The 24,686-nt window shown below is 28.8% G+C and overlaps 2 protein-coding genes across 4 annotated transcripts in view; one reads left to right on the forward strand and one right to left on the reverse strand.

Annotated features, from left to right (window-relative positions):
- Positions 1-890: 890 nt before the first annotated feature.
- On the forward strand, positions 891-18,804 carry LOC107443978 (uncharacterized). The gene is made up of 6 exons (XM_016058009.3): positions 891-1,328; positions 2,752-2,907; positions 7,081-7,353; positions 13,319-13,441; positions 15,388-15,681; positions 18,528-18,804. Exons 1-6 carry the CDS (start codon positions 1,187-1,189, stop codon positions 18,653-18,655), a joined length of 1,116 nt encoding a protein of 371 aa, XP_015913495.2. The 5' UTR covers positions 891-1,186; the 3' UTR covers positions 18,656-18,804.
- Positions 18,805-21,316: 2,512 nt separating this feature from the next.
- The window catches only part of LOC107443976 (uncharacterized), a 166,173-nt gene continuing 162,803 nt past the window's right edge, over positions 21,317-24,686 (reverse strand). For all 3 annotated transcript variants that reach the window (XM_071187945.1, XM_071187946.1, XM_016058005.3), the window contains exons 6-7: positions 22,801-23,160; positions 21,317-21,762 (exon numbers count right to left, since the gene is read on the reverse strand). In XM_071187945.1, coding sequence (XP_071044046.1) covers positions 21,656-21,762; positions 22,801-23,160 — 467 coding nt within the window. In that variant the 3' untranslated portion in view covers positions 21,317-21,655. The remainder of the gene's footprint in view (positions 21,763-22,800; positions 23,161-24,686) is intronic.

A 24,686-nucleotide genomic window follows, 5' to 3' on the forward strand; every position in this document is an offset into this window, starting at 1 on the left:
GAAGAATATAATTTTAAGCATGCAGTTTAAGTTTGAAGAAAATAGGCGAATATTTATTCTAGCTAATATTTCCGGTCGAATGCAACTTCAAGTAAAATGCCTTCAAGTTTTTTGTGAGGAGCTGCACAAAAATTCATAATTTGCACAAGTAGATATTTCTCCTGCTGATAAATATTTGGACATTAAAACTAAACAAATTTAAAAAAATCTACAAATCTAGAGTCTTTCAAATTTTTTAGATTATTTCCAAATTTTTAAGGTGTTTCCAGATTCATCTTTAACATTATATCTCGCCATTTTTCAAACAGCGAAACGTCATTGGGAGAAGGTCATTTTAAAAAGTATAATTAATAAAAAAAAAATCCTATTTAATCAAAAAATTAAACTTTTTTTTCTAATATTTGAGCTGCATACACTATTAAAAATGTTTCAGCATGTTGATCCACTATCGTTCTAATTTGCTGCAACAAAATTAATATGGTTGTTGGTTAAATCATATTATCGAACTTCTTAACTTTGATTACACGATATTATGCTATTTATTTTGAACAAAAACGCTGTTTAAATTAACACTTTATTGAGGTTGAGGAAAATTTGCACTTTATTATGGTTCTATGTACCGATATTATGGTTAAACATTGAACCGCTTTTTCTCAGAATGTAATGCACTTTTTGAAAAGTAGTTATTGTGATATTTACCATTTAGCAAAGTAACCTTTGAGGAAATGGAAGTTTATGAGTTCATTATTCTTTGAAAAACAATATGTTTAAATGTATTCCAAGAACTGACTCAGGGGAAGAAAATAATATTTATGTGTATGATATAGAGTAATAGGGAAATTTTCATATCCGGGTGAAGGTTTTGGGAATTACGATAAGAACAGTGAAACACACGGGATGACAATATTGACACAAAACAGCAAACTTCCTCATTTACATTGCACATTTTTTTTTGGAATAGAAACCAAGTCCCCTTTTCAATATAATTCGAGGTCAAGATACTGAAACTTGACTAAGCCTATAAGATATGTTTCATCTAAATAGGGTAAAAAACTATACCAGTTAAATATCTGACTATATAAACTTTTTTTAAGTGTCTTCTATGCTGTTGAACTAATTCATTCATACGAAGCAGTTGAGCTTTAGCTGACACTTTCTGGAAATTCATTTACTGCTCTGGAAAGTGATGAATTCAAGGATGATTTTTAGCATCTTTCAAACGTGTGTTTTAATATTTATTTATTTTATGAGTGATTGCATTTGCACTGAAGGAAATAAAACATCCATACAAATGGGAAAAAATAATACAGTTGGAAGAACTGCAAGGGGTAAGTACATAGCATTTTTGAGTTATATCAGTTTTTGCAAAGTTTAAATTATTCCATCAATACTTATAAAATCATAATATTGTTCTTAAAAAAAGATTATTGGAAGAGAAAGACGTAAAGTTTCAAAGATATCAATTCTAGATTATCTTCAAAATTATTTGCTGCTATACTCAAGTTTATGTGAGCGTGATAAAGTGCTTTTTCATGCGATCTTTATTTTTTTCAAGTTATGTCTTCTCCGCGTTGATAACATACAGACTAAAACTATTATCCGTTTCCTTTTTTTAACCTAAGCCTTTTTTTTCATATTTTTTAATAAGATTTTGTTTTTATTCCAAAAGTCTTAAAACTCGAACATAAGAGTTTTCTAAAATTCTAAGCAGTTAAACCTTAAATTTTTCATCATGAGAGTAATTACTTGATAGATTTCAGATCAATTAGTAATATAATGTGGTATAATTACTGAAGAGGTCTACATTTTTGACATATCAAATCATTTCATGAATTATCTCATTATAATAAAAGGTTTGGAAAATATTTCAATTTTTAGTTCTAAAACTTTTATTACGATTTTGTAAAATTTTATCGTCGGATTTTAGTATAAATTTTTTTAACAAATGTGATGTTGCTGCATCACTACATAAACCGCATTTTATTTGGTTTTCATAGTAAAGAAAATACTTAAGGAATTCGACATTCAAAACTTGCTGCAATATTTATTTGCTTAAAAAACTTTGATTAAAAGCTAAACCGTTATAATTATAACCGTTAACATCTTGAAAATTACCTCTACGTTTAAGCATATTAATATATATTCTCATACTTTATTAAATAATGATTTGAATGATTTCCGTTCATGATGAAACACGTTTTCGCACTAGGTGAACTTATGTCGTTTACCTTGTACAGTTATGGTTCTGCCTATTCCTTGTTAAGGTTGTACGTAGATTTAAACTATATTATAATTTGTAATGCACCAATACTTTTAACAGTTTAAAAACTATGCTTAATGGATTAATTATTAGGAAATTTTAAATTTTGCTCACTATTATTAAGTCAAAATTTACTGTCAGCTTCACGTTTTTCTTCAAGTCATCAAAAAAGTTAATATAGCCCACTAAATGTTTGCATTATTTTCGATTAACTTTTAAAGAATATACTTTAAAATGTTTAAGTAAAATAATATTTTTTATCCTTTTATTTAAAGTACGAAAATAAAATATTTTACTTTCATTGCTTTTGAATTTCTATGTATGTATTGTTCTATCTATGCAACGTAAATAATAAATAAAATAAAATGCTTGCAAACATTCAATTTCGTTGTCAAAATGATTCCATGGATGAATTTTATTTCAACTGTAAATAGAGCTAATGTTAACATAAAAGTTAACTTAAATGTTTTTTGTTCATCTTTTATTTACAGTTTCAATTTTTCAATTGGTGTCTCAGTTATCAGCCACTGATAATTGCAAAGTTTCATCTGGATTAATGGGGACTTGTTTATCAGCACAGGATTGCATAAAAAGAGGCGGTAGAGGAATTGAGACTTGTGCATGGGGACTTGGAATGTGTTGCGTTTGTAAGATGAATTCTTTTATTTTTCAGAGCATAACTGCTTCGTTAAAAATATTCTATCTTTAATATTTGAATACTGTTTCAAATGAAGTAGAAAGTTTTAAATGGAGAAACTTTTGAAGTGCTAAATAGTGCATATTATTTAAAAAGATACTCCACTATAAATGCCTTAAATAAAGATTATTTTTCCTCTTTTAAGTAAATAAAAACATGCACACACTTATATATATATATATATATTTACGAATTTTAAGTAATTATATTTATTTGATTGTTCATTCTTGATGTGGTTTTAAACATTTTCTTTTCTTTTTATCTTCTCCTCCCCCTACATTTTTGCAAGATTTGATATCAGCATTTTCTTTTTGAACCTTGATTATTCGTATACTTCTGAGTAATTTCAGAAGCGTTAATTAAGCAAAAAATAGTATATAACTCTAGAATAGTCAGTAAAAAAAGCAATGGTTAGGTTCATACTTCAAAACTTCTTTATATTCCTTCCGTGTAATATTGATCACTTTTTAAATTTAATTATTTAATTGTGAAGACAGATACCATTATTAATGTAGGCATGTATGTAAACGTATAATAATATTAAAAGTATTTCAGTTTCATTGTTGTACTCAGTACAAAAATTTAGAAAAATGTGCTTCCCCTTACGAACAAATTTGAAATACGGCAGTATATAGCAGTCCTATTTTCCACGATGCTTATCTAAATTTATCACGAAGAACTACGAAAATATTTACAGAATTGGGATTTTTTTTAAAATTCAAATAATTACCATCCGGAGTTACTTTTGATCTAATGATCAGATATTCGTGTTCTAAGACTCTATCATAATGGTTCGAAGAAATGACTTTAAATATGCTAATTAATGAGTACCAACGATATTTTAAGTTACAGAGCAGAGACGTCTAAAAATCTGATCGCTCTCTGAGGGACGCTCTGAGGTGCGTAAATAAAGGTACGTTTAGTCTGAGAAAGTTAGTTTTCGTGTGTGATTTCATAACTTAAAACTTGTCTGTTCTAATAAAATATCATATTGACGTCATCCCCACGAACCATTAAGATTGAGTCCTGAAACGAGAAATCCGCTCATTAGATCAAAAGTTATAACGGGTGATTCATTTTATTTTATTTTGCACTCTAGACATTACAATGTTACCATACAATTCGGTAAGACAGCATAAGTTTTAGCTTTGAAAAAATTATTACACTGAGCTACATGATGTAAACTTTGCGGTATTTTTACAACTTATAAGCGAAGAATTTTATTCCAGAGATATTTTATGATCGAAAAAAAAATCAATAGAATGACCTATAACAAAACGATAATGCTTTCATATTTCATTACATCCAAATTGTACTTTTTTCTTATGAAAGAAATAAACATTAACCTTCTTTCCGAAAATAGAACTATTAAATTGGAAATTGACAGCGAAAAATTTACGGTGAAATGAAAACCAGTTGACAATATGCCGTGGAATGACCTAGATGACACCGATAAAGAGCAGTAGTGACGTTTATGGANTATATATATATTCATACAGTGGAACCCCGGTTTTAAGTTAACCCCGGTTTTGCTTCCTGAGTCATTTTCTGCTGGTTCGTGAAAGTTGCCTATACCGATAATGTAATGTTAATCCGAATATTGCGTTATCCTTATTTAAGAAAATCCTTCTTTATATGTTTTTCTAACCGATCATAATAATTTTTTCTCCACAAAGCTTGCAAAAACTTTCTCCATGGACAGAAAATGTAGTTAAAGGAAGTATGGGAGCTTATTTTTTTCTTGCTTTTGGTGACTTGCAACATGTTTCGAGTTCAAAAATAAATGCACTTGAAACTCTCATTTTGATTTCTACAGCATTAGACAGTTTCGACTAAATTATATTTTAAATTGGTTTGATAGTATAGGTTTCTCGGTATTCAACGGGGATATTGGGCTTTCAGAATAAAAATGCTTGGCTGAACATCTTCCGAAGTTATAACATGCATATCGCCTGAAACACACATCCCCATTACTTTTCAATTCCTTCAATTTCTGAACTAATGGCATTGTCCGTTGATTGTGGTGAAAACGATGAAGATTAATAAAAAATATCGGCGGATATACCAGCAACTGTTTCAAAATACTAAAACTCACTGAATCGACGCGGTTTTTTTAAAACCTCATCTGTTTTTAGACTTTCTGGACATTTTTGGACTTATGAATTTGATTAATTGGGATGGACCTCTTGGGGATTAGAAACAACAACAAAACTCACTGAAACAATATTTATTTTCAAATGTAAACCATAAAGCAAATTTGCCAACAATAGTAACTATTGCTAGAGATACTGTTGAAATTTTATCCAAAACCAAAATAAAATAAGTAAAGATTTCCAAGTCATCTCGTAAGTGTCAATTTTTGAGAAGTATGATTAAATCCCCCCCCCCTTCCGATTTTACGTTTTCCCCCTTTGGAGGTTTTTTAACGCTACTCCGATGGAAAATGTAAAATCTGTGTTCGACTGCACCTAAAAAAAAAAGAAAAAGTTAAACGTTAAGTAAAAACAAAACATAACACACCTATGATGTTTCTGATTGTTTTGAAATTGTATTTATTGTCTTTGTTTATAATTTTAATAAAAATTTTATCGATTATGAACACTACAAAAATAAAAAAATATATGTTTTTTAAAACCTTACAGTGTTATTCACACTTAAATTATAACATTTAAATGAAATTTAGTATATTCTTTAAACATTTTTTAGAATATGTGTAATTTTTGTTTTTAATTACAAAATTCTTGGGCAAAGTAATTTAATGATTTCTTATTATGACGGATAAATTAATTAGGCTTGTAAAGCAAATTATTTATCTACTACTAAATGCAAGAATGACCAATGTCAATTTTTGGCAAACTTATTTTGTAACGTATTAACGTATTAATATAATATATTAAAGTATAACGTAACGGCAAACGTATTAATTTTATATGCATTATATTTTTATCCTCAGTATCCACAAAGAATGGAAAAAACACTCTAGAATTGAAATTTATTTCGATCGAATAATTAATTTGAATATTCCTTTGAAATAGTTCTGTCTAAACTACTTTATTATAATGGAAGATGAGTAAGTTGTTCAATTTCTAAAGCACTTTTCTTAAATTTGTCCCAATAGGACAGACCTTTCCCTTAAATTAAAATTTTTCAAACATGGTAATGGCTTTTAAATGACTTTTTTGAACTTTTTATTAATTGGCTGAATTTGCATTTACTGATATAAATTTGTCCTATCCCAATTATTCATTGGTTAGTATCTCATTTTAGTACTATGCTATTTTGATTATTTTTAATTCAAATACTTAAAAAAAAATGTTCTGTAATAAAATATTCATAAATTAAATGTAATTAAATAAATAAAACATTTGTTCTTAATTAGTATTTTCTTAAAACGTTAATACCATGCTTTTTTCTAAAATATATTAAGGCTCGAGTAATTTAGGATTAAAACTTTTAAATGCATTTATAAATTTTTAAGCAAATATTTAATTAATTAAACTAGTTCCTTTTACGAAGTTCTAAAAATGTAATTATGTTGTTTTTTTCAACAGTCTATTATTTCTATTATACGTATACTACAAAAATAAGCTATTCATTACTTTATATCTATCAAATAGAATTTGGTTCAGCCAGGCTAGATTAAAATTAATAACGACATAAATACACAATAGTTCAAATTCAGTGCAAAAAGTAAATAAATGATAATCTAGAAGTAATTCTAAAAATCTAGGCCTAAGAAGAAAATTAATTTACCCGTAAAAACAAGAACAAATATGAAATACGAATAAATTTATTAAAATAAACAACAACCAGAAAGGTTAAAGAATTTTAGTTATAGCATATCTTGAAAAATGACCGTTAACTTATGAATTATTTTTTCTTTTTGGAGCTTTTTCCCAGAAACATTTTCGTACTTACGATACAACAATTTCATTTTCCCTTCTGTGATTTTACAGATAACAACCACGAAACTTGTTAAATAATAGTTTGAATCATAAAAATCTCTTAATTTTTATTTACATGTAGCGTATCTTGTTAACAATATATCAATTATAAAACGATTTATTAAAACATTTTATATTTTTATATTCATTATGTTTAATTTTGTTTATTTTTTGCACAGACGCGTCTTCATGTGGAACTACATCGACTGCAAATATGACGTATTTTACTAGTCCTGGTTACCCTAATACATGGACCAGTAACAGTGGAGTTTGCAGTTTTACTGTGCGACCAAAACTGTTTTCAAAAATATGCCAATTAAAATTGGATTTCGAAGAATTCTACATTGCGGGACCAACATCTGGTATGTGCTCTACTGATCTTTTTGCAGTAAATGGCCAAGATTTAAATAGCATTGCACCAGTCATATGTGGTCAAAATACGGGACAGCATAGTAAGTTATAAACATTATAGTGTTCTATTAAAAATAAATAAAGGTTTTAGGATACTTATTAAATTACTTTTAAAAAATACTAAACTTAATTTATTTAAAAATGAAGCCATCTTATGACTCATCGATGTGCTTTTTAATCTGGACAAATGCCAGTTTTAAAAATTTGACACAGCTTAAAATGTGTGTTTAAAAAATAGACATAGATCAAAATGTGCATTTAAGAAATTAGATACAGCTCAAAATGTGTATTTAAGAAAATGGACACAGCTATTTAAGAAATTCAAGGTCCTTAGAAATGACATTTCTGCTCCTTTTCGCAACTGGGGATACACATCGTTACTCTTGGGTTGTGGACCACCAACAACCACCACCACCATCAACAACCACCAGCAAGCTATCATAGAGCATTTCCACCTTCAGTGGTCTCTTTTAATAACACTATGGCACTTTTTGACTCTCTCATTATTACGGCTATTGTGGTGGTGATATTTTGACCTGCTTCCAGTCGTTTAACCACGATTGTTAAAACTGAAATGATATCTTGCTAACATTCGCACTTAATAATTGCAGCATCACACTGAATTTCATAGAAATAAGTTCAACAACCTATGCTACTATTTTGGTCAAATACCTAACATTATGAATTTTCGAATGAATGAAGAGATTGCGTGATTGCCTTTTTATACATATAACGGGTACTGTTCCACCACGCCCTCTACACTTTATTTTGCTGTTATTGGACGGCTGTGAAGAACGCTACTTTACATAAATCAGTTGCTCCTTAGCAATTGTCAAGTAGTGTAGTTGAAACGTGTATCGAGTAATCAAGTTTAAAAAAATTGATTTGCATTATAATCAGGATCAGTTTGGAATCACATTAAGGTTACAACAAATTTAAAGGACTATGGGCACTGTTAGAATTTGTATTCTAAAATTTCGGTAAAATCTGGCAGCAGACTGTCCATCCAATCAACAGTAAAGTTTACGGTAAGGATCATTTTTTACCTTTATGGTTTTGAAATCGTTTGGTTAAAAAACCATGAATGCAAAACTATTTTTTTTACGTTTTTTTAACCATTCGGAACTAGCATGGTTTCAAAGCCGTAATTTAACTAGACATTAGAGCAAGGCTTTTTGTTATGTAATGGCATAAGAGTTAGATTGTGGTTGAGTTTTGTTTTATCAAATCAACCGTGGAATGCGGTTTAATTAGTTTATTTGACTATATCACCTACAGTAAGAGATGAGAAATACTAGACTCCTTTGTGCTAAGAAGCTTTATCGCGCTGCCATTTATGCACGTATGGAATTATCGTACTCCTATAGTCCAGGGTCACAAATTGGGGTGCGCAGGACACAGAAAACTTGTCCTTTGTTGAAAGGAATAGAGGAAATTTATCGGTGTCACCGCTAGGATTCGACTCTCCGTTCTGTCGGTAATAAGATTGACAGATTAGCACTATCGGTTATAATATCTAACCAGCTGCTAGGAACAAAGTGGCTTCATAAGGAGGGCTCAGTTGAGGTGATAAAATTCTGGTTGCTCAACCGTATTAGGTGAAAGCTGTTAATAAACAGTTTTTCTCACAGTTAACAGTTTGAATACTAACTTAATATATGGTTATTTGACTGTTTGCATAGGGTAAAATCGCAATTAAATAAATTGTTATTTATTAATTTTTTCTAACAATATGGTTCAACGCTCCCCAAAATTTCCAAAAGTATGCTATGTCAATTAAACTGAACGAATGTTTTGTGACAATGGATACTAAACAGTGCTACTAACTAATTCGTTATTATACTCTTCTGATTTATTATTTCCTTTCTAGCTTAAAAACATAACCTCCTGTATTGATATTGTACTTGTACCATTTAAAATATGATTGGTGCTATTCAATTTGTAAATGTATTTAACTTTAGCTCAAAACAAGAAAAAAAATACTGTAGATAAGATACAGAACATGGCAACTCTTACATTTTATTTATGTCAGGATATTAATTCCTTTAAATGACTTTTTGAATCTATAAAATATGGAAAAATTTCACGAATGGTAAAATTACGTGTAATGTGAATGCAATCCCAATAAAAAGAAAGTTACTAGAATATCAAACCTGTTCACACTTTTTGTAAACATAACACAAGGGGGGTGACCCAACAGAAAATTTCAAGATTATTCCGGTTTTAGAATCTTCTTAATGTTTGCAGTCAGTTAACCCTACATACCCTTCTTCAGTCACGAGCGTAATTTACGGGAATGTTTTGTAAAACAAAATACATTTCTTATTTTAAAAAAAAAGTTCTGTAAAAGTAAAATTTCGAGCAGAAGGATTTTAAACTATAATTACGTTAATGATTTTTAAGAATTGTATTGGAATTTTCTTAAACACAGGTATTGAGTTTTCCTAAAGTTTCCGTTTCCATAGGGAATTTGGAGAGAGCTTTTTTTGTGTAACAAAAACTAATCACTATCAAAAATTTCAGAGTGTGATGAACCATAATAGGGATCTAATTTGTTACACCCTGTACGTTGCCATGTAGAGCTGTAATATCTAAACTAAAACTTGATTGCATGGTACTACGATTTAGCGTGAGTGTGGAAACTTGTTCCAATTATTGTTTACATAGTTTAACTTTAATTAAGTTTAACTATGTAAACTAATTAAGCAGTTTGAACCATACTATATTTCAAGAGAGATAATTCAACGTTGAACCAATTTTTCTAAGAATGTATACATAAATCATTTTATATTTAATTAATTACAAAAATCATTAGACGCACTTAGTATTTTTGCTGCACAGTACGTTATATATCTTTGAAATTTTAAACAAAATAATTCAAATTTACAAAAATTTAATATCTCGTTTTTGAATTCAATTACATTTCAAGGACATTTCCTGATATGGTCTAAACCAGCTTCATCAATTACATCAGGAACTTGTAAGGAAACAATGCTACCAGGGAAGAAATCTTTTTCTGTTGACTAGCATAATTATTAATAAAATTCGAAAAAGATATTTTATTAGATATTATAATCTAGTTTTACATTCAGCCTAAATTTTCAACTAATGATATGATCTTTATTTTTGGAAATCTTAGCCATCTTCAAAACCTCACTAAATTTGCACAGCACCTTCTAGTACCGTTCTAGTATAGTTATATCACGGATGATAGCGTGATATGCTCTAGTTATAGCCTCAATTACTTAAATGGAAATAAAATCTGTAGACCGCGAAAGCCATCATTAGAAATTGATGCGTCGTTTTCACAAAAGTTTATTACGAGAAATTATCTGTAACAAGAAGCTGTCGACGAACAGTACAGGAACTTTGAAGTAATTGATTTTTCTTTTACTTCAAAAGTAATTTGAAGCATATTATTCCGAGACACGTAGTCTGATTTATGAGATTTTCATTCTTTTATTGAAAAACTATCCTATTTCTTAAACCCCTTCATCCAGTTTTGTCACTGATATCTTGATTGTAGGAAAATGAAATGAAAAACAAAAGGGAAATGTTACCGTCTTGATGTTTGTTTGGCCTCGAATTGGTATTTCGAAGTAGAGGTTAAAGAAAATCAATATTTTATTAGGAACGAAATGATGCATTTTGAAAGCATGTTGAACTATGATATCGCTTAGAGCTCAACCTAAGTCTAAAATTGGTTTTAAACAAATTTTAGGATAAAAACTTTAAAATAATAAGTCAAAATGGAAATGCTTTATGTAAGCAATTTAAACGAAATTTTAAAGATATGTATGTTAGCAAAAACAGCACTTCATCAGGGCTGAAAGCCTATAAATATCAAGACGGAAGAGAGCAAAGACTGGTACGAAAGACTTTACAGTCTAGCATTTTTTTAGACAAAAGAAAATATCTGTAACTACTAATATTTTTCAAAAAATTATATCATATATATAAAACTGCTTCTTTATCGAAAGCAGGTATGGTTGAGAATGGTCTAGAAGAAAGAATAAATATACTCTTCCCTAAAACTAGCTATAACTGAATCGGCTTTACTAGCAGCTTTTCTTCTTTTCCGTCTTGCTTTCAAACCTGCACTTACTTCATGAGGGGACACACTGTCTACTAACTCACTGGATGGAGCCTTTCTGTAGTCAGTGGTTAAACCAAAAACTGACTGTGCCCCGAAGCCTCATAATGGAAAAACTAAGAAAATTCAATACCTCAAAAATTCAAATATGGAGCTAAATTACTTTGTTGGGAAAATAATGATCGAATATTAGGAAAGTTACTCCACCCTTGTGTCATTTTAGCTCATAAAAAATTGCAAAAATTTATTCATTAATTTCGAACAATTTCTTGGTGAAAAATAGGTCAATTACTTTTAAAATATTTAAATTGTTTTCAAAGCCCAGATTACCAGAAGATAGTTCAAAACAAGTGTAAGGGCTTTAATTGGCGAAAAACATATAGTTCTAAACGTAGCATAACCAAGAGAGGACCATAGTACTCTGTAAATAAAGTGTTTAAGAGGGGGCTGGACATTGGTCCTTAAAATTAAATTTTATTATTCTGAAATTTGAACAAAATAGTGTCATCACTAATTTAAGTCTGTGTACGAAGTATTATCATATGAACCTTAATTAGTTTTAAAATTAGATATTTACTTGAAAAATTTTTTTACTGATAAGTGCTTAATGCTATTTTTAACGATTTTTTTAAAAATAAGAAGTTTATCAATGCTTCCATCTAAGTAGGTTGCTTCAGAAACTGAATAAAGCAATTACGTATTTAAAGGTAATTTTTCCATTATCAATTATTTTCCATTGGCAGAATTTTGTGAATTATTTTTTTAGAAATACATGAAAAATTTATTTTCACCTTACATGCACTTAATTTTAAGAATTATAAAACTGATTTTTAATAGATTGCTAATATAGATTGATGTAAAAACTTGCTTATATTTTATTCATACATGACATTAAAATATTTACCAAAACAATAGCTATTTATTAGTATAGAGTAGTGAATGCAAAACAGAGATTATTTTATTTAAAAGAATTAGCTTTTAATTTAATGGAAGATGAAAAAAATATGCACTGTAATAAACAATACATTCATGTTTATATTCTTCGACTCAAAATGAATTTAAAAATTAACTGCGAATTAAGAATTATTATATTTTTTAAAATTTTAAGACAGACAAATTTGTTACTTTAGTTTAAACTATGTTATTTTAACTGACAATTCACAATGTTAAAGTAAAATCGGCTTAATAATGAATGTTGAGTAATAAAATTTCAAAAAAATTGATTTTTTAACTTTAATTTCTCAGAAACTATTCGACCGATTTCAATCAAATTTCGGAATTTGTCACTTAAAAATCTATACATTAAAAATATACGAAATTGTTTATGTCTTGCTGTTTAAAAATTTACAACCATTTTTGAATTAAGCCGCAAAAAATAAATTATAAATATTGTTAAAAGAAATTGTTTCTTTGGAATTGTCTTTTGATTAACGGGTTTTATATCCGAATGCAAAATGTTTCTGATTCAATAAAAAATGAAGTTAAATATCTGGCGAAATAAAGAAATTTAGAGGCCTTTCTCCTGACTAAATTATAAGGACCAGACTTTCTAGATTGCGGATATTTTGAGGGTCAAAATAAAAAAATTAAAACTCATGTTTGTTTAGAGAAAATACGCTTATGTGTTTGATCTCATTACTTAAAATATCGTCGACTCAAATGAATCAGCATATTTAAGACTAGTTCATTGAACAATTAAGATTACATCGTATAATTAGTGTGTGAAAATCCGTTTATTTGATTAAAAGTTAAAAAAGTGCTCGGTTTTTTATTTAGCGCACTGTATAATATAAATATCCCAAACTGAAATATGTTCTCTCAATGTATTATAACGTTGGGGTAAGAACATTTTTAATTAGAAAAGGGTTTATAAATTACAATTTTGGATATTCTTTCTTTTTTTTCCATTTCAGTGTACTTACAAGTAAGCAGCAGTACAGGTCCTTTTCGTTTTACTGTAACAACATCTGGGGAGAGCGACAAAAGAAAATGGAGGATTCGAATTACTCAAATACCTTGTGGAAGCACCGCTATGGGTAATAAGAAAACTATTTTTAAGGCATAATTAAATTATTAAACCATATGGTTTTTGATTAAGTTTTTCTACATTTTAGATTTTAAAAAATCTGTAAATAATATCAAATATTTAGGACTATATATCGATTCTAATTTGAAATGAAAAACACATATAACAATTTATCTTAAAAATTGCGCTTTGTTTTAGTTAAATTTTATCACCTCAAGAATAAAATTTATTTTAATTTTGTGAAAGCACTCTATTACTCCTGGTTTTATTCTTTAATTAATTATGGTGCAATAATATATGGTGGTGAATATAAAACTAATAATCTCAGTTCAGAATAAATGCTTTAAGATTATTAATTCTCTAAATATAAATAATTCAAGTATATCTACTAATAATATATACAAGAATTAATCTATTACCATTTCGCCATAATGTATTTTTTCGTATTTTACTTTATTTACACAACAATAAATTAATAGGAAAATTTAAAACTAATGTGTCTGAAAGGAGGCCAACTGAAATATATGAGATTCCCCACTTTACAAAAGAAATTTCACGAAAACAGTTTTTTTACTTAGCAAATAAATTATATAATAAATTACCATTTCAGTTGCAAAATATCCAAATTTATTCTTCTTTTAAGCGTGCTTTATTTCAATTTGTGATGAACATCGACGATTTAGNATAATATATGGCGGTGAATATAAAACTAATTTACTTCCTTTAGTCTCAGTTCAGAATAAATGCTTCAAGATTATTAATTCTCTAAATATAAATAATTCAAGTATAACTACTACTAACATATATACAAGAATTAATCTATTACCTTTTCGCCATAATGTATTTTTTCGTATTTTACTTTATTTACACAACAATAAATTAATATGCAAATTAAAAACAAATGTGTCTGAAGGGAGACCAACTGAAATATATGAGATTCTCCCCTTTACAAAAGAAATTTCACGAAAACAGTTTTTTTACTTAGCAAATAAATTATATAATAAATTACCATTTCAGTTGAAAAATATCCAAATATATTTTTCTTTTAAGCGGGCTTTATTTCAATTTGTGATAAACATCGACGATTTAGATCTCTATTTTTCCCTTTAAAGGAATCATTTGATTTTTTATATTAGTCTTTGGCCAATCTAAATGAATTTCTTATGTTACCTTTCTTAGTCGCCTGGACAGGATTTTCCTCTTGGCGACGAATATATATTCTTTGTATTTATGTGTTTGTTTTTGTTCCCAATAAGGTTTATTTTTGTTTGTTGTTAAAAAAAAGTATGAATGATCTTTAAAATAATGAAGAAAAAGAGAAGAAAAAAGTAAAAGAAATTTCAAGACATCCCCTCAATTTTTTTTTCATTCAATGATTATTTTGCTATTTATACTCAGATGAGAAATTATGCTTTTTTTTTGTTTAATTGGAACTGTGTTTATTTCTTTGTACAGAGTATGACTTGAAAGTTCTAGTTTATCTTTTAGGAACAGAATAATTTGCGTGGAAGAAGAACTCATGTAAAACACAAAAAAATATTCGTTTCTTTAATAGTTTAATTTAAATTAAATTAGAAGTAAAACTGATTCGAATTAGTTGCCATAAAATCAAAAGTAGAACTTATTTGATTTCAAATAAATTTTAAGTTAAACTGATGATTCGATTTTACACTGATGCGATGTAAGAGAATGTAGACATACGAGTAAAAATCGAAGCTGCTAATGTGAGCCAAGAAGTTGAATTTATTTGGCTTCTAGTAAATTAAAAGTTAAACTCGTGTTTCAGATTAACATTGATGCAATATTTAAGAGTGCAGATATACGGTTTACAATCGAATCTTCTTATGCGAGAACTGTGGTGTAATAAGAAGGAAAAATCTACGATTCGGATTCAGCTATTATTTGTTGTCTCACATATTTATTATTTTCATAAAAGGCCATATTTTATTTTTGCAGCTCCTACTCATTGTCTTCAGTATTACACAGGAGCTGTAGGTCGTTTTCAATCTTTTAATTATGGAAATATCGATACCAATGAAGACACGTATTTTATAAACATGAACTATGCAATATGCTTAAGAAAAGAAGTTGCTATGTGTGGTGCTATCTTCAACGCTGAAGGAAGCTTTAATGTCAATGTATGGAGTACAACAAACCCAGCTGATGCCTGTAAGATGGAGTATTTAAGCTTTGGTACTGATAGAAAGTGTGGATATTTTCCTGAGGGCAAATTTAACGCTACAAAGTTGGGTAAGGAAAAATAAGTGAAATTCCTAATGTTTAGGTGTTTTCTTTGTATACCCTTAAAAAAAATAGGATTCTTTTAAGGAATTTTTAAGGTGTTTTAATGTAAAACTTTTCATATTTATTTGCTATTAAATAAGGATTGCTTACACACTTTTTTTGTGTGCAAGGTATTTTGTAATAAAAATCCTTTATATACACCGAAGAGCCATTACATTATGACAACCCTGCTAATAACATGTAGGACTACCTTTAGCACTCAAAACTGCTAGCACCCACCGTGGCATTGATTCCACAAGGTGCTGATAGGTGGTCTGAGGTATCTGGTACCAAGCGCTCAATAACTGATGCTGCAATTCCCTCACATTGCGAGGTGGCAGCGTGGCAGCAGGAATTTAGTTTTCCAAGTTGGACCACAAATGCTCTATTGGATTAAGGTCAGGTGAATTTGGGGGCCAAGACATGACTTGAAAGTCACTGGAATGTTCCTCGAACCAATCCATGACGATTCGACCCTTATGACATGGTGCATTATCCTGTTGGTAAACACCATCCCCCGCAGGAAAAACTGTTGCCATGAATGGGTGAACCTGGTCTGCAACTATGTTCAAGTAGCTTACAGACGTCAGGGATTGTTCTATGAGAATTATGGGTCCTAATGGGCTCCATGAAAACATTGTTTCTAGGCGAGAAACCATGAAAACCTAGGCGAGCCCATTGTTATAGATGGAGGGTGGTCATAATGTAATGGCTCTTCGGTGTATATTCATTCCTTTGTTAAAAATGAGGCAAAAAAACTGTGCGTATTAGGGGCCACAAATAAATATTTAAGAGTTGAAAAAATCAAAAATGCTATTGAAACCTAACAAATCAGTACCGTGGTAAGTTAAGAAATTTTGAAAAGATCTAAACCTATTTTATTGCTCAGAAAAAGGAGTTAAAAGGTGATTCTTAAAAACACCTCTAAGTTGCACCAGATCCTAAATATGATTTCGTTTTTCATCCCACCTTCCTCACTAAAGTTTCGCCAGATTTCTATAGCATTTTTATTTTATTTTCTCTCCCTTGAATATTAGTTTATGGCTCTTAATGTGCATACTTTTTGACGAGGTTTCTAAAAATAAGCGAAGCGTCGTTGAAGCACCTTCTGTTTAAGTTTTTAAATGACATCGCAATATTTTTTATGACATTTTATTTTAAATGACTTGGAGATATTCATTCAATATCAGACAAATATGCACGAAGCATAGCATTAATACAAATTCGTAACATACAGACAGGAAAATAGTATATTAATTAAAAAATTAAAAATATAAAGACTGTCAGAATGGCAGTCAGTATGCCAATTATGTTAGAATGGCAGTCAGATGACAATTTTTTGAAATGAAAAATGTATTCGGAAATATAGCTTTTCATAGAAAATGAAGTTGATAACAAAATGGTGAAATATCATGTTATTTTCTTCCGTTCGTTCGATAACATATAAATCAGTTTAAATTATGCGTCGTTTAAAGCTTTAGTGATATTTTATTCCTAGCATTCTACTTAAACATCCAATTAATTTTAACTATAACTTTGATATGAACTTTTTTGAAATATTCAACAAATAAAAATTAACTTTCAAATGTGCTTTCCTTCGAAAACTCCTCAAAGCAATCCAAGTTTTGACTGTCAAAATCAATTATTATAAAATTAAAATATACTTTAAAATATCAATTTTGTGTATTTAAGTTGATTAAAAATTTAATTATGTATGCCTATTTTTTTGTTAACTCGATAATTTATATTGCTTTAAAAATCAATCTGTTACGTTTTTGTTTTGTTAAGTGTAAATGTGGAAAAGAGACTAAGGACTGCTTTAAAATTACGAATAATTTGCTAAAAACATGGGCACCGAAATCATATCATTCTGTATTTTTCCTCATTACGATAAATTTGCGCTTAATGATTTACTTTTGTCTTACTGTTTGTTGAGTTTATGAGAGTTTTTTGCAGTCTTTTTTCTACACTTTTTTGAGTTTTTCCTTGTTTTTTAATACTCAATGCTGTGCAAAATTCCTTATTGACATAAAAATTATAATCTATCAATCATAAAAATCATACTCATAAAAATCATGAAATTTATGCTAATTTTGTGGTTGTTATTTTGAGATTTAGATTACGCTTTAGAACTGTTGTTCCTAAAAAAGTGTTTAATGAAACCCAGGAGAATCTCAGTGGTTCCAAGAACTTTTTTTAACCAACATTAATTTTAAGCATGTAATTACATTTATATCAACTCAGTAATCCATAATATATTTAATATTTCGATTTTATATATGAAATTATTTAAGCAAACTCCCAATGAAAAAAATAGTAAAATTTTTTTTCAACAGTAATATATTGAATAAATTATGAAAAAGATAGCCATTTATAAAAATTATTTCAGTATTTCGCATCAAAATTTTCAGTTCAAAATAAAATAGCCAAATCGAAGGATATAGAATTATGTTTCTCTGATAACCATTCTCACTGCTTCTAACAATTCTTTTTTGGAAACCATAATTCAGCTTAATTGAAAATATTTCATTCTTCATCTTAAATATTTCAATAGTCTTTGTTTGGTTAGTTTATTCCGAGATGCCTTTTATAAAGTCGGCTTCCGCTGAAATAAATTTGATTATTTAGAGTTCTATAATCGAGAAAATTAAAGAACCGCTTTTACATAATAGTCTGAGCTGAAAATGAAATAAATAAAACAATACTGATTTAGATACGATTCCCTTTAAAAGAAGTAATACTGATTTCAAAAGAAAAATGTTGTCTAATTATTTATAAAACATTTATAAAATATGCATTCTTATTTGTCGTAGGTAATACTGGACCTATGGTTATTACATTTGCGAGTGACGATAAACACCAGGAAGATGCAACCAGTCCAATACATGATACTGGTTTTAGTTTCAAGTATACACAATATTCTTGTTCATCAGGCTTATAAACTGCATCATTTTCTTTATTTAAATATTGGTACTAAGTTACTTTGGTGCTATAAACTTAATATACCATTTTATAATCATGAAGTATATATAATTTCATTATCATTGATTTTTGTACTCAATAATATAAATAAATATGTTTTAAAATAGATTTGCTTACTACTCTAACTTTTACATATATGTTTAGTTAATAGTAAAGCACTCTCATTACAACCAGTCGACCAGAGAGGTCATGAAGGTGACACGATGTGATTTTGTCAGTTTGGTCAGCACAGCACTCCGGCCACCTTTGCTTGTCAGATTAGCTTGTACTTATCTCTTTAATGCTTTCTTAGTTAATAGTTAAAGATAATTTTACTGAGTACTACTAATTTAGAATAATAGTTATATGTCCGAATATAATTTTAGGAAATTTATAGTCTATAATGGAATATTATATGGAATAATATATGGTAAAAAATTTCTGGTAAAATTACCGTACTTGGGTGGTAATCAAATTATTCTTGAAATGAACTATTAATTCGGTAATAAAACAAAAATATACGGTATTTACGCCAATTATTTGGTAATTCCTTCGATCACATGGTAACGGTTTACCGAAAATTTTGGTTTCAAAATTATTGTTCTTATTAACACACATTTAGTAAAAATTCATTGGAAAAGTAAATCCAACTAAATAAATAGCTTTTATGCCAACTTCTAAGGTATCATGATAAAATTACCGAATTTTACCCCATTCATTTAATTTTATCAAATATCATAAAACCATATTCTATTGTTATTTTAACCTGAAGTCATTACCAAACGGTGTTCTAGAAACACGGCAAATTTTACCATATTTTATTAGTTTTGATGATAATTTTCACTTAGTGAAAGAAATGTGAATTATCGTTAATTTATCAACGTAGGAAACGTAATTCATGGGATTCATAATTAATTATAAATGTTCAAACCTTGCATTCTATTATATCTGATAAATTACATCTTTCAAAATCCCCCCCCCTCAAATTTTTTGTTTTAGATAAATCAAGTAAGTTCTATGTTATTCAATTTCAATAAACTTAGCCTGAAGGACTGCAATATTTTTTTCCGCTAATACTATTTGGCTGATGCTATTCTATCGTACATTCAGTAATATTAGATAACTTACGTTTTTATAGCAAAAATCGCATTTTTTTAGATAAATTATGTTGTTCAATTTCAATAAATTTACCTTATCAATCTGCAATAACCTATGAAAAAACATAGTCATAAGCTTGTAGCTTGTATCAATTACTTTGGTTATCATGTGCAATAAATGCACAAAAAGTCATAAACCTAGCCTAAATAGTCATGGAAATATGGACATTTTTTACTGACACTAATTTGTTTGTCTTACATTTTCTTACTATAACTGTAAAAAATTATTAAAAAAATTTAAAAACATTTTGGGAGTTATTTTTAATTAATGACAAAAATACCATTTTAAAATTTGACAACAAATTTGTTAAAAATTCTGCAAGATATGAGTATTTAAAGAACTCATTTACTAACGCGCATGCACGGAGAACATTAAGAAAATTTCATAATTTTGTTTTGAAATGATATTTTAGTTATTAATTAAAAATTACTCCGGAATTTCTTTTTAATTTTATTTAATTTTCAACAGTTAGAGTAAAAAAACGTAGGACAAAAATATAGTTTTTTTAATATAAAAATGTCCATATCTCCACGATTTTTCAAACAACGTTAAAAGAATTTTGTGCAGTTGTTGCATATGATAACCAAAGTAATTGATACAAATTAAAAGTTTATTGCTATATTTTCTATATTATTAGAGTGTTAAAAAACCTTTTTTATTTCGTTATTTATTGCCGGTTCCTCAAACCTCTGAAATCTTAAACTTCATTGATACTTATGACTCCAACATCTCTAACATTATAAATTAATTCTCTGTGTATTTCTAAAGAAATTTTGAAAAATGTCGAAAACTGAAAGTGTCTTTTTCATTGTTCTAGGATAGTGTATAATATCTGTACGCTTCTGCTCTGTTAAGCCTAGTTCGAACAATATTCTCGATGTGCTACGCGTATGTTCGATTTACAAATTAATTTTATCTTAAGATTAACCGTAGGTATGCAACTAAAATTACCAAACAACTTAATACTGCCTCGTAAAAATAACTTTACTAATTCTTATGTGTATTTATATTTTACTGTAATTATAAATTTTAGTGTTACTAATAACAAACTTGGTGGAGACTACTTTACATCAAGTAGTGTAAAAGTACATTTTAGGTGTTTCACTTTACCAGGTACTATCCATGGTTCTTTGTGTAGGGAAACACTACTTTGGTGTAAAGTAGTTGCCACCATTTTTGGTTGTTTAGATACACGAAAATTTTTTACAGTGCACGACTACAAATGGTTAAACTTCGTACTGTCTTTACAATAATTTCTAAAAAAACATACTTTAGGGATTAAATTTAGCAAGTTTTGAAAATTTTAAGTTCATCATCATAAGAAAATGTTCAAGTTTGATAAAATATTATGGTAAAAAAAATTTACTTCCTAAAGCTGTTTTTAATGAGAAAATATTTTATTTACCTCACTTTGACATTTTTATGAATTTTAAAAGTCATCTCATAACGTAGTTAAATAAAATTATGCAAGAATACAAATAAATTCAAATATTATTCGTTTTTATTTATTTATTCAGGTGATAATTCATTCAAAACTCATTCCTTGAAAACACAATTTTAAAAATTTATGATTCAAAACAATAATCATAGAATACACATATTTTAAAAATGTATTGATCAAATAAATGCAGTTTTTCTGATTGGGCGTCGACTGGAAGGTATGACTTTCAGCATTTTTTGTACGTTGATAGTATTTGAAACATACTCATGACATAAATGTATAAATCATGAGTCTCTCATTGGCCATATTATCTCAAAACATATCAGTGGATGTCTTAATGTTAAATATTCATGCTTTTTTTTAGATGTTGATACCACCTCTTTATCCTAAAGAACCACATAGATTTTGTTTATATGACAAATTAAAGCCTATAGCATTATTCGCTGAATCGGTAGTAAAACTTGCAGTAAATGGTCCAGTAGAGTAATCTGAAAAAGAGTATGCAAAAACAGCATGAAAAAAAAATTATTATGCATTGACAAGTTGTAAAAATATTGCAAATTTATTAGATAAATACGACTAAATATATTAGATTCATACCTAGCTCAATTATTTTACCTAGCTTAAAATTAAATAACAAGATTTTCAAAGGAGATATCAAAGTACTTCCCAGAAAAAAACATACATGAAACATACAAAAGATTCTGGTTGCAGTTTTTTTCCTAAGTAAACCAAGCTGATTTTTATTTGGCTAGTTTGAACCTTAATAGGAACCTTATGAGGTTGCCTAATCAATTTTTACCCAATGAAATTCTTTTAAGACAATTTTATTTCTAATAATAATGCTTACTGAAGTCTACAAAAATAGAGTATTTTGCCCAAGAGTCTTAAAGGCCTTTAAAGTTAGAGCGATTTTATGCGTTAATACTTTCAGACAATGCAACATAGAACCGTCCATTTTTAGCAAGCATTATACAAATGATGGGAAATAGGTTATTTAATAATTTGCGATATCCTTGCTATAAGTTGTTTTTAATTATATTTTCAAATTGAAAAATTCAGCTGCATGATATTTAAACATTCTTTTAATTAAAACTAACTACACATTACAAGATTTTCGTCATGATGAAACACAAAATATCTTTTCCTTTGATCTTGACTAAATGCAAGGTAGATGAAATGATGAAAAATTGGAATGATGAAAAAACAGAAAACAGTTTTTAGTAAATTATCATATTAATGGTGGTATTTTCAGAATCTTTAAATGGTATTTGTATAGCAATTTTTTGAATAAAATATAAATATGAGTTATCGCATTACAATTTATTTGGGATCATTTCTTTCATCTTCGGTTTCATTTCTTTTTTTAAAAAATAAACTGAAGTTTATCAAGATCATAATAAGTAAAAGAAAGTGATATTACTTCTGTATTTTATGAAACAATTCAAAGCTATTTTTTACTAAAATTCATTCAGAAAATTGAAATTCAGAATAGTTAAGTGAATAAAGTCTGGATAAAGTGTTACCAATGACAGGCTCGTTTACAGTGGGATTTGGTGATGTTGTCGTAGGATTAAGTCTTGCACCACAGTACCGATCTCCTCCAATTCTAAGATAATCACTTGGACACTCAACGATTCCTAGTCCTGCTTCACCACCTCCAACTGTAGGTGAATTATTTGAATTCAAGTTTAACAGTATAAAACTTTCTATAGAATCTGCTGTGTATGTTTGAGAACATCGTCCAGTTTCTTTACGGAAACAAATGGCATAGTTTTGATTGTTGAGGTATCCACCACTTTGTGCAGAACTTTCTCCTGGTACGTAATTAAAGCTGGAAAATCGACCTTCTGGTCCTGTGTAATACTGGAGACAATTTGGTGGAGCTGAAATATTGTTGTGTGTCGTTAAATTTGGGTGATTAGGAGAATATGAGCACAATTAACATTTTAATTTTATACATAACAGAATAAAAAGTTCCAGTGAACTTGTTTTACAGATAACATGTACATATAATCTAAAATGTTGAAAAAATAACTTATACTCTAAGCTTAGAAAATCTTCGAGACTTTCTTACTTTAAAAGGCATTAATGTTAAAAAAAATAAGTTGCTCCCTTAGCGATAGATTCTTTGAAAATCTCCTTTGTAAGTAGTGTAAACTTAATTTTTCTCTAATTTTCAAACTTGTACTTAAAAAGAACTTCTTCATAGGAAAATATTTATCTTGCATTGGTATTTATTTTATGTTTTAAATTAATAATAACTGAATCTGAAAATCTTAGAGTTAAAAACTTCAATGCCTTTTTCTTACTTTAAAAAACCATTAAAGAAGGAAAATGCTTCATTAGCGAGAATTTCTTTGATAAAATTCTTAATAAAACTAATCTTTTCTCTACTTTTCAAGTTTTTGCTTAAAAGAAACAATTCTTCCGATAAAGAACTTCATTTGATGATAGTGAAATCTAAAAAACAGCATGCCGTCAATCGTTTTTGTCTCGTCTGTGAATTTCAGGTTCCTCTTTCAGAGCCTCAAAAGCAGTAATTAACCCAGTGACCCCTTGGGGAGTGCGACATTTAAGGACACTAAAAATCGTAGATGTTCCTCAGCCATTTATCTGTGCACCTCTTCTTAAGTTTAAGACGCCCGTAAGAGGTCACTATTGATTACCTAGCAAAGTGGCATACATGCATGTTCCGGAATATATAATTAGATTCTTTGCATGTTCGCTACTCCTGGGGCGTATTTTTAGAGTAAAGGTAGATGTTCTTCACCCAAACAACTGACTTTTGTTTGGAACAAACTCCATATTGAATTACAGAGTTTTTCTTCGCCTCAGCTATTTAAGTAAATATTAGAAGAAAATTTTAGTACGCTTTGTATAGTTCAGGTTTTATAGGTTCAGTACCGTAATTAGTGATATAAAATTAGTCTTCTTGCGCAATAAGGTCTTTTGTTTTTCCCTTTAAAGTAAGTTACTAATACGCATAATTATAGTTTTATTTAAAGAACGAAAAGCACGTGTAGTATTTGCAAGATGCCAAAATCACTTTAACATTATCGTTTGTAGTACAGTGCTTAAAAAAAACGGATGGAACTGACTCACTCTCGGATTGAACTACTCTGAATAACTTTTGATCTAATTATCGCATCTTCACGTTCAACTCAAACTTAATGTTTCGAGGTAGAGATCTCAAATATGCTAATTAATTAAAACGATATTACGATTAAGCTACGAAATCTGACAAAAAATGTACTTCCTTTGAATGAACATGCCTTTTCTTGATGGATTCAGACTTCAGACCCCCCCCCCCCCCCCNNACCCCCCTCCCCCCACCAATATAGGGGGTATCCGCAATCTGAAAAATATGATCCTAAGGTAGAAGCAAAAGAGGGGTTCAGAGTTTGAACCC

The sequence above is a fragment of the Parasteatoda tepidariorum genome, chromosome X1 (assembly GCF_043381705.1).
Source record: "Parasteatoda tepidariorum isolate YZ-2023 chromosome X1, CAS_Ptep_4.0, whole genome shotgun sequence".
In the NCBI taxonomy this organism is placed as follows: domain Eukaryota; kingdom Metazoa; phylum Arthropoda; class Arachnida; order Araneae; family Theridiidae; genus Parasteatoda; species Parasteatoda tepidariorum.